Source organism: Pygocentrus nattereri, chromosome 14, assembly GCF_015220715.1.
Source record: "Pygocentrus nattereri isolate fPygNat1 chromosome 14, fPygNat1.pri, whole genome shotgun sequence".
NCBI lineage: Eukaryota > Metazoa > Chordata > Actinopteri > Characiformes > Serrasalmidae > Pygocentrus > Pygocentrus nattereri.
Window position 1 is genome coordinate 3,221,071 of NC_051224.1, and position 11,187 is coordinate 3,232,257.

Consider the following 11,187-nt stretch of genomic DNA (forward strand, 5'->3'; position numbering starts at 1 on the left):
AGGTGTCTTGCTCAAGGACACCTCAGTCATGGACTGTCGGCTCTGGGGATCGAACCAGCGACCTTCCAGTCATGAGGCTGGATCCCTAACCTCCACCTTACAACTGACCAAAAATGAATCCCAAACCATTATTGATCATTCAAAATAAAAATAATTTGTTAAACTGTGATAAACTGATCAATTATATATCAATAAAAATGGTTAATAATTAATAATAATTAAAATTTTGGGTTCTTCTACTTTGATTTGTAGCAGTGCTAGTACTGTTTTCTTTCTCCTCCAGAGGGCAGTATAATTCAGTACAGCGCTGTTCACAACTTGTTATTGATTGGCAATCAGCTGATTTCTTCTTGTTATAGAAGAAATCAGCTATAAAAGCTAACATGAATGTGATCACTCTGCCCACCCATTCATTGTGTTGGGCTGGGATCTAGCACAGATTGCATCATTCTACAATTAAAAGTACATAAACTATATTTCCAAAAGTATTCGGTCGTCTGGCTTCACACGCATATGAACTTTAGTGACATCCCATTCTTAATCTATAGGGTTTAATATGATGTCAGCCCACCCTTTGCAGCTATAACAGCTTCAACTCTTCTGGGAAGGCTTTCCACAAGGATTAGGAGTGTGTTTATGGGAATTTTTGACCGTTCTTCCAGAAGCACATTTGTGAGGCCTCATCCATGTCTTTATGGACCTGGACCTGCTTTGTGCAGTGGTGCGCAGTCATGTTGGAACAGGAAGGGGCCGTCCCCAAACTGTTCCCAAAAACTGGGAGCATGAAATTGTCCAAAATCTTTTGGTGCTGAAGCTTTAAGAGTTCCTTTCACTGGAACTAAGGGGCCGAGCCCAACTCCTATAAAACAACCCCACACCATGATCCCCCCTCCACCAAACCCTAACCCATTTATATTTATATTCCTTTATGAAATAATTCCTCTGTAATGCTGACACACGTTGATTTTGATGTGTCGACATCAGCAGATACGTGTGAAAAATATCGGCATCGGCCCACAGTTCCCACTTCGGTCCTTTCCAACCAAACCTCCAAACCATTCTGACAAGTGTCGTTTGTCCTCATGTGGGCTGCATCTCAAGAAATACCGTCTTCCATCACTGCACATGCTCCATAGCTGCAGCGCTCCTCACTCCGGCTGCCGTTACGGCAAAGAAGAAGTTGGGGAAGAAGGACCTTGCGTAGATAGCTGCTTTAGAGATGGAGTGTGCCATGATGATTTCGTTCTTCTTGCTGCTCAGGGTTTTCAGAAGCTCACCGGCCATCTCCTCCGGTGAAACGCCATGAGGTTTCTGTCTGGTGAGCACTGCATTTTCAAAGAGACGACTCATGAGCATCCGGGGATCACACAAAGCTGAAGTAGGACGTTAGCTGCATGAGTTGATGGTGAGGTGGACGTACCTGACAAGACGGAGTTTGCTGCGGGGGCTTGTTTGACTGAGGGAGCAGCTTTTATAAAAGTGTGACTGAGAGTGCTAACCGAGATGCCGTACTCTTGCACTTCAGCTCTGAGACAGTCGAAGAAGGCCTGCACCGCATGTTTAGAGGCAGCATCTGAAACGGAAGAATATCAGTGTGACTGGCAGCGGCTGTTGTTTATTCAGGACTCGGAGGAAGAATGTAGGTTTAGCTCTGTTTTATCAGCTGAAGTCATTCCTTGATCCTCTAAATGTGGGCGTTGGTTTTACATTTGCTTCATTGTTAAGGTACACTTTATGTTCAGAAGTCCTAATTACAAAATTTAGTTACCTTAAGGTGCACCTGCTACTGGCACAGGCACACAAGAGTGCACACAGCTTGTATATCTATGTATTCTCCAAACGAAAGCACTGCCAGTAGAATGGGCCACAAAAGACACCAGGCCCAGTGCTAGTAGGGTATAAAGGTCCCCAACATTGGGCAGTGGAACTGCGTTCTCTTAAGTGATGTAGCTGACTAGATTGCTGTGAGGATTTGATTGCATTCAGATATTAATTCTCCACTGAAATTTAGTCCAAGACTGGGCTTAATCCATTTCCATAACCCCCACATAGTGTACTGTGTACTACCAGGAATGTCATGCTAAAATACCACAGCATATTCTAGTCCTCTTTCTTTTGCTCTCAGTGGTTCCAACTGAAAGAGGCTTTTGGATTAATTCAGTGTCTGACAACACATAAGTGTTGGCTGTCTTTTCAGTGTCTATTAGCCAAACTCACAGGTGGTGCGGAAAGGCACAGCCAGCTTTCCCTGAATGCTGTTGACCAGGATGATGTGGCCAGACCTTCTAGTGATCATAGAGGGCAGAACACCTGCAATGGTAAAGTGTACATTAAGAAGTGTTTCGAACTCTGTAGCAAAATGATAGAATTGATTTGTGGTTTGCTCTTGGGGTTTCGTATGGTACCTTTGGCCAATGTGATGGGCCCAAAGTAGTTGGCATCCATAACCATCTTGTCCATCTCCAGAGACAGTGTCTGCACCGGCGCCTTCACTTTCATGCTGCTATTAAAGATGAGCACATCCAGACAGCCGTAACAGTCGAGCACATCTGAGACCACCTCTGGCATCAACTCCATGTCGCTGAAGTCCAGCTCTACTAACTTGGGTGGGAACGTCTGGAAAGATTTAGTTGAACAGATATTAAAATGAATGAACAGAACTGCAGCGGTGACAAAGACACTCGTCCCTTAATGCAGTGTGTGTGGGTGCCTGACCTCTGTGAAAAAGGTCTATAGGAATCTTAATACTACAGGAATTTCAAACTAAGTTCGGAAAATGACTATAGTTTACTCCAGGGCACTGTACAGGTGTAGTAAGATTGGCACTACAAACTAGAAATGACATCACTGTCTAATGTCCCGTGAATCGGCAGAAGACGTGGGGATTCGTAGTTTAAGTGTCATCCAGTCGTTGTCTGGAGGTCAGGGAACCGGCTCTGTGACCGGAAGGTTTCCGGTTTGATCCCCAGAGCCGACAGCACACGACTGAGGTGTCCTTGAGCAAGACACCTAACCCCCAACTGCTCCCTGGGTGCTGCGGATAGGGCTGCCCACCGCTCCGGGCAAGTGTGCTCACTGCCCCCTAGTGTGTGTGTGCTCACTAGTGTGTATGTGGTGTTTCACATCACGGATGGGTTAAATGCGGAGGTGAAATTTCCCGGATGTGGGACTAATAAGGGTCACTTAATTTCTCAGATAAATGCTCTGCTACATTGTATTCATACCTACTGTGCTGTTTCACAAAAGTTTCAGCTTTAAAGTATTTTAATCTGTGATCAGAAATGCCCCTAAGGCTTAAGATACTAATAATATAAACTAATAATATAATACAAAATCATCATTTAGAGGGTACTTTCTATTGCGAGGTGGCTCCAAACCCTAACCCCTACATTTCTTGTGAAAACAGTACATTTAAAAAATGTTTACTCTTTTGATTTCTTTTAAGAAGAAATTGAAAGATTCGGATTCATCGAGGCTTTGACAAAAACTTTCATTTAAAAAATTCTGTTTTGTGTTTTCAAGTCTGAAACAAGGTTTTAGCGGAGAGGCTGAGCCTAATTTTAGCTACACCCCTGAATTTTAGAGCAGGAAGTGAGGCTGCATCCCTGTCCCTCATGGCCACATGGTGAGCAGTTAAATCCCATTATTTCAGTGAATGTGTCCCAAAGTCTGAAAATCAGTGCATAACATTAAGAACTGTCACTAAGAAACACATTTTCTGCAGTTGTGTTTTAATGAAAAATGATTTTCTATTTGATTCTATTTTTGGAATTCCAAGTGTGTCCAACTGTCCAAAGCTGTGATTGCTATCATGTTCTGGCTGAGTGTTCCTGAGTTCGGCTCAAAATAAGCTAAAATTCTCACTACCAACAGTGATGTTTCAGTAGTGTTATGATTGTTTCAGTAGTTACGAAGGGGAATATCTTAAAATTAACACATAGTCACTAAAGCAAAAGGATTTGAGTCTAAAGTCCAAAATGTGTTTTCAGCTCTGACGTCAGCGTGTGTACATACATGCATGTGTGTTGTGTTTGAGTTCTCAGCATCACTGGATTCGCTATAATGTTGTCATTTACTTACTAAAGTCGGGTCTGATTCATTGGCCAGCTGCTCCGCAAGATCCTCAAGTTTTTCCCAGTTCTTCCCACAAAGAATCAGCCGCGCCCCCCCCTTATGGAAGACTTTTGCACACTCTAAAAAGGCCAAGAACATTGCATTTTATAGCAGTAATCCATCTGCAATATAGCTGCACAGAAAAAAAACAATCTGAAGGAACAATAACTCGGAACAATAGCGCACCCTTCCCCAGAGCCGACGCTGAATCTGTTATTAGCACTACTCTGTTTCGGAGCGTGGTTTTGCTCAGCAGCCGGAGGATCTGACCGTACAGATAGAATACTCCTGCCATGACCACCAGCACAGCAGGCACCAGCCAAACCATGGTCTTCTGAAAGAGATTACATGATAAAATCTGTACCGTTATACAGCATATCAGTGTTTAATGCTTAAATGCAACCGTCTCTTACCACACTGTCCATGTCCACAGTGTTAGATCTGCTTAATCTTCAGTTTGCAGGAAATAATTTTAGCTGAACTACGTCAGTCTGGAAGAAAATGTAAAAAAAAAAAAAAAAAGTATATCAATTCATAAAAAGTTGGGTAGCAGGTACAATGCAGGTGCAAACAGAAAGCAGTCATTTTTCAATATTTTGAATTATTTAGTACAAAGACAAGATATTAAAGCAATAAGCCACGAGAAGCTCTGTGTCACTGCGAAGTCATGGGGAAGGGTGTTTTTAAAACTGAGTTTTAACTGAATATGAAATATTAACACAATTTTGTCCAATAGTTATATTCACACACGCATTTTTGAAGCCGCTTCTCCCTCAGGGTCACGGGGGGGGGGGGTGCTGGAGCCCATCACAGCGGTCATTGGGTGGAAGGCAGGATACACCCTGGTCAGGTCGCCAGTCCATCGCAGGACAGACACATAGACTGTGTATGTCTGTGTACATCTAGTTATATTTCTTCGAGTGGCTTATTGCTTGTATAAAAGAGCAGCCAACATAAGAGATGTTAAAATACACAAGCTTTTAGAAGTTTTTATTAATAATAGTTGACTTAAACTAAAAGTCTGGCAAGAAATATAGTACCTTCGGAGTGTGGTATGTTTGCCAAGTAACCACAAATGAGAAGAAGAATATTCTCTCCCGTCACTGTATACTGTCATCATAAACTTTTTTTACTGTCGCTGTTTTAACAGTGAACATGTCTTACTGTTTAATGCAAAAACATCCGCTTTGTAGGTTCTTTTTGGTCACCAAATTACCACCGTAGGTCTTACGTAGTGCTGATCCAGCAATGCCCCTTTACTCGTGTTGGGGTTGAATCCCAAAAGGCACCCTTTGAATGTTCTCCCCATGTCTGCGTGGGTTTCCTCCAGGTTCCCCAGTTTCACCCCACAGTCCAAAGACGTGCGAGTAGGCCGACTGGACACTCTAAACTACCCTTCAGCGGGGAGGGCACTGTATGTCTCTGCGCAAGCTGGGGTTTGTAGTGCAGCACATTGTGAATCGGGCCGTATTACAGAAACTTCAGTTTTCAGTGTAGATCAATGTCGTGTCTTTATTCCAGTTACAGAGAACTACGCTGTCTGACACTGCACAACACAACAGAAACAGACGATTGAAACAGAAGTGAAGACTGTCTTAATGTTAGGACAGAATTTAGGGAATTTTGTCTAGTTAAGATGATTCTGTAGCACTGTTTTCCAGTCTGGAGGTAACGGATAAGATTAAGAACTGAAGAACTGATGTTCCTGTATAGCTTCTGTCCTAATATAAACTAAAGCTGTCATGGTGACTGAGCAGATAAGATTTCAGACTTAAGATGTTTCTGTAATATGGCCCCAGATGTCCAAAGTGTGCCTGTAAAAGCTCTCTCACAGGAAATTGTTGCACGGAATGGTTATGAATGCACTGACTGATACCCGAGTCATTGCTTACTGCTAGTTTTTAGGCCAAAGATTGTCCATTTGTGGTGAAGAGGTAAATGCAGGGCATTGTAGGACAAAACAATACCCAAAGAAACCTTTTTTTTTTTAGGATTTACTGCAGTCTTCCCATTATCAACACTACACACGAAGTCATTTTTGAACCAGCTTTGGAAAATCAGCGGGATTCGATATTCCTTTATGTTTTAGTGTGTCTGGAGACTCTGTATCCACAACACTGTGTACAGTAGTGTGTTTTTATAGAAGAGCTAAATATATTTACTATCCTCAAATACATTCCAGAGGCAAAGTCCAGTTATGTACATTAGATCCAATGAGACTCAAATCAAAGCAAGTTTCCATCAGACAGAAAACAAAGAAGCAGACTCACTACAGTCATGATGAGCCACCTTCCACTTCCTTGGATCACAAAAAAAGCAACCGAGTCTCATTTTCCAGCCGAACTTCCAGCAGTACAGTAACGTAATTAGTCAGCACATGCAGATATATAATGTATCACTTTGGGAGACTTACAGAATGTAGACGTGAGAGCCTGAGGTGAGCGTTTCAGCTGGCTTGTCCTGGGTTAAGGGTAGAAATGCTTGTAATCTTTTCCAGTACCTCTTCCCACAGCTTGGCACTGGACAGCAGGCGCAAGGCAGCGCTCTGAGATTTAAGTGCTTTTAATAGCGCACAGCTGAAGCTGTCGTCTGTCATGTATGTTGTATACATAGCAACGTTTGAATCATTATTGCAGGCGGTTAAGTGGTGCCCTATTTATGGAGCCCTGCTTTAGGTGGGTCAGTGGTTTTTGCATGTATGGCAAGAACACTAATCACAGCCAAGCCAACAATAATGAACTACTTTACTAACACGTGGCAGAAAAACTAAAAGGATGATGTTTTCTGTGATCTTTGAAAAACAATACAGGGAAACATGTTTTGTACAACATGCGCACAAATGATCTCTGAATTTTGCAGAAGGGAAAAGTAAATAGGATCTATTTGAAACTAGACTGGGGCGGCACAGTGGCGTGGTGGGCCTGGGTTTGATTCCCTGGCCGGGTAGTCCTGTTAAATTACTTGTTAAGACAAATAGCTAATCAGCCAATCACACGGCCACAAATCAATGCATTTAGGCGTGTAGAGGTGGTCAAGACGACTTGCTGAAGTGCAGACCGAGCATCAGAACGGGGAAGAAAGGGGATTTAAGGGGCTTTGAACGTGGCGTGGTTGTTGGTGCCAGACGGGCTGGTCTGAGTATTTCAGAAACTGCTGATCTTCTGGGATTTTCACACACAACCATCTCTAGGGTTCACAGAGAACGGTCCGAAAAAGAGGAAATATCCAGTGAGCGGTCAGTTGTGTGGACGAAGATGCCTTGTTGATGTGAGAGGTCAGAGGAGAATGGGCAGACTGGTTCCAGATGATAGAAAGGCAGCAGGAACTCAAATAACCAACCAGAATCTCTGAGGAACGTTTCCAACACCTTGTTGAAAGTCTGCCACGAAGAATTAAGGCAGTTCTGAAGGAACAAGGGGGTCCAACCTTATACTTACCTAACAAAGTGGCCTGTGAGTGTACAGTCTACATAAAACAAAATAAAATCAATTGTCTTTATATTGGGTTCTAACTGATTTAAGAGTCTAATGTTGGGGTTGGAAAGCCAGAATGGTTTAATGTTTCTGACTGTTTCTTTATTCCTGAGCCCTCATTTCAACCAGTTAAAAGAAAACAAGAGAAATGTGGACTGGCCATAATGTGATGCCAGGCAGTGCATTTATATGAGATAATCACCAATAGAAAGTCTAGCACCCCAAGTAAATTCCACTGGTGGTCCATCGTGGAGCTTCCTGTAAACCTTGTGACTGCAATGTGGATCCCTTATTTAGCTTTCCCAAGATGAAGGAAAGTAATGGGAAGCCGTAAAGATAACGTGATCAGCATAGGGTGGTGCTACAGAACTGGCATGAAGTGTCTCAATGCCACACAAACAGCATTTTACCCCAGTGGTAGAACTTGAATGCACAGGTCTAGTACTTCCTCTAGTCATTCATTTGGTGAGAAAACAGAGATGGACCCCTGCAGCATGCTTTTACTGACCTTAGTGGGGGAGGGTTGACCCAGCTGTCCTTAACGACAGCTGTAAGCTAGAGAAGCTAAAAACTTGCCAGAGTCTATGGCAGGTTTGTCCATTCTTTACGCACAAAGGGTCAGTGTGGCTCATTCTAACCGAACAGGAGAACACATGAGCTGAACACATTGCTGAACACTGAGACTGACTGATTAAATAAGTGGAGCCAAATGTACTCCTGCTTGCTTGGAATGAAAACATACAGCCACGCCGGCTCTTTCCAAGATAACGCCGGACACCCCTGGTCTGAGGCAGTGCCTGAAGGGAGGAGTTCAAGGGGGTTACTGCAAAGAGGTCAATATGACTAGCAATGAGGGAAGTGCAGGCCATATGAACTGCAGTCTCTAATGTTGCAGCAGGTCATCTTATCTGGGGAAACTCCCAGAGAAGCCACACCGGCATTTGAAGGAGGATTGTCTCTGGGCATTACAAGCCAAGTCAGGGCCAGTTACTTCTAGATATGTTGAGTCAAGAGTCATCTTCACAGAAAGATTCACAGCTTTGCAGAAAGATGCAGTGCAACAATTAGGTTCCACACTGAGGTGAGACAAGCTACTGAGAAGCCAGCTGCAAAGCTGTCAACAACAAAGCAGAAGGGCAGTGATGGCGAAGCCAGCCAGGTTTGGAAAGCTGTTTAAAAGTGAATGTGTTACAGTCATAGATGCCAGATGGAGTTATGAAGCTTCATCCTGCTGAGGACGAATAAGCAGAGGATCCAGTAGATATAGCATGCACTGTTGGGTCCACTGGTAATAGTTAGCAGTCATGGCAATGTTCAGTCAACTTAGTGGCTTCATTACATTCCTAGGGAAGGGCTGGTGGTAGGGCTGCACAATGTAAACAAAACGTTTTAATAAAGTTGTTGAATATCGCAATAATGATGATGATGATGATGATGAAGCCAGAGTTAATGATTTCAGACAGGTCAGTCTCTGGGTCATGGCCATGGACTGCAGAGTACAATTCTGTAGCTCTGACAGTGCCACCGGGCCATAGGACAGCAATCTGAGCAGATATTGCAAGAACAAGAAAAAGGATGTATTCCACGTGTTCAGACACACCATGTGATCGCCTAACCTTGCTGTTGTAAGATTTAGTTGTAAAGACTAGTCTGTTCAATGTATTCTGAATTTCTGAGTGTATTAAAGAGAAACTGCACTTGGAAAAGTTGGAAATTCACGTGTTAACCTTAGGCAAGTTCCACGTTACCCCAGTTTATGATCCGAGACCTAACACCATCCAGTGTGTTCTCTAATACACACTTTAGAAAAGATGTCTCTTCAAGTAAAGCTCTCTCTAGAACTGAGTTCTAATTAGAACCATTTCATGCTTAAAAGATTCTTTACACAGTGAAGTAGCTGTTTAGGTGAATTGAATTCAGAACTATTAGCCAACTGTGTTTTGCACACAGAGGAATTAGACCTCTGCATTTAACCCATCCGTGCAGTGAAACACCCACATACATGCACACTAGTGAACACACACACACTAAGAGGCAGTGAGTACACTTGCCCGAGTGGTGGGCAGCCCTATCCACGGCGCCCGGGGAGCAGTTGTGAATTAGATGCCTTGCTCAAGGGCAATTCGGCCAAGGGGATCAAACCAGCGACCTTCCAGTCACGAGGCTGGTTCCCTAACCTCCAGCCCACGACTGTTGATGGAGAATTTGTTGTATATGGTACTTTAAAGAATATATAGTAGCAAGAAGGTTCTTTTATCGTTATGATGTCAAGATTGTATCAATAGAAGAACCTTTTGTTAGTACCATCCATCCATCCATCCATCCATCCATCCATCCATCCATCCATCCATCCATCCATCCATCCATCCATCCATTATCTTCCGCTTCTCCGGGGTTTGGGTTGCGGGGGCAGCATCCTAAGCAATGAGGCCCAGACCTCCCTTTCCCCAGCCACTTCCACTAGCTCCCCGGGGGGGGATTCCGAGGCGCTCCCAGGCCAGCTGGGCGATATAGTCACGCCAGCGTGTCCTGGGTCTTCCCCAGGGTCTCCTCCCAGGTGGACTTGCCTGTGACACCTCAAGAGGGAGGCGTTCAGGAGGCATCCTAACCAGATGGCTGAACCACCTCAGCCGGCTCCTCTCGACGTGGAGAAGCAGCGGCTCTACTCCGAGTCCCTCCCGGATGACCAAACTTCTCACCCTATCTCTAAGGGAGAGTTATTATTACTATTAGAACCATATAACAAAAAAAATCATACCAACAGAATGCCAAATTTAATCTGACTGATTTATTAAAATAGACAGCAGCTAAGCCAAGAAAACCCTATTCCAGTTGGATTAGTTTTACAAGAGGAGGTATGGTAATGTAATTCGTGCATGATTTGACTTGCCAACTCAAAAGGGATATAGGATCTGTGTAATTTCTCCAAAAGACCCCAAATAGCTCAGACTGAAGCATCATTGCACGGCCGTTTACTCAGCATTATTCACCCGGCACCACGCTTCCGACGTCCAATCTTACATCCCTATCCTGATATTACTTCAAAAACAATCAAAACACATTGGGTGGCTAAATGGTAAAATGTTAAATAAACATGCCACATGCCACAAAATGAGTCTTGTCATGAACTTGAGGATTTGGGAATTGTGTCAAATCAGTTAAGTAAATTATCAATCAAGTGAATTATTTAGCTGTTAGCCTTGTTTTCAGTGCAAAAAAGGGAGGCTGTGTTTTCTGTTCCTCAGGTTTGTTGTTTTGTCCTTAGCAACCCGAACAGGGCTGCTATACTGAGGGAGCTCCGAGTTCTGTGTGTTATAGAAGACGATTCACTTCTGAAATATTATTTAGCAGACGTGTAAAAAGCATGGAGATGGCAGATTATTACTGGATTAAAATCACGGATCTCGTCGGTAATCACTCAAACTACTGCTCCAACAAATCCAGCTCGAATAGGGCTTTAGTTAGCTAGAAGAACTTAACATTTTTCCACAAGGTTGTGTATCATTATTTCCTACAGAGCCCCTCTGGTGACATCCTGTATAAATAAAAATAATCTGTGGCCACAATTTAGTAAGGTGTGGGAATAAGATGATTAAGTAGT

At 43.4% G+C, this 11,187-nt stretch overlaps 1 protein-coding gene across 1 annotated transcript; it reads right to left on the minus strand.

The window, feature by feature from the left end:
• Positions 1-1,096: 1,096 nt before the first annotated feature.
• Positions 1,097-6,610, minus strand: dhrs7ca (dehydrogenase/reductase (SDR family) member 7Ca). The gene is made up of 8 exons (XM_037545019.1): positions 6,527-6,610; positions 4,527-4,604; positions 4,300-4,444; positions 4,081-4,193; positions 2,406-2,616; positions 2,218-2,310; positions 1,421-1,573; positions 1,097-1,325 (listed from the first exon to the last, which is right to left on the minus strand). The coding sequence occupies exons 2-8, from the start codon at positions 4,536-4,538 to the stop codon at positions 1,117-1,119; spliced, it is 936 nt and encodes a 311-aa protein (XP_037400916.1). The 5' UTR covers positions 4,539-4,604; positions 6,527-6,610; the 3' UTR covers positions 1,097-1,116.
• Positions 6,611-11,187: the final 4,577 nt, after the last annotated feature.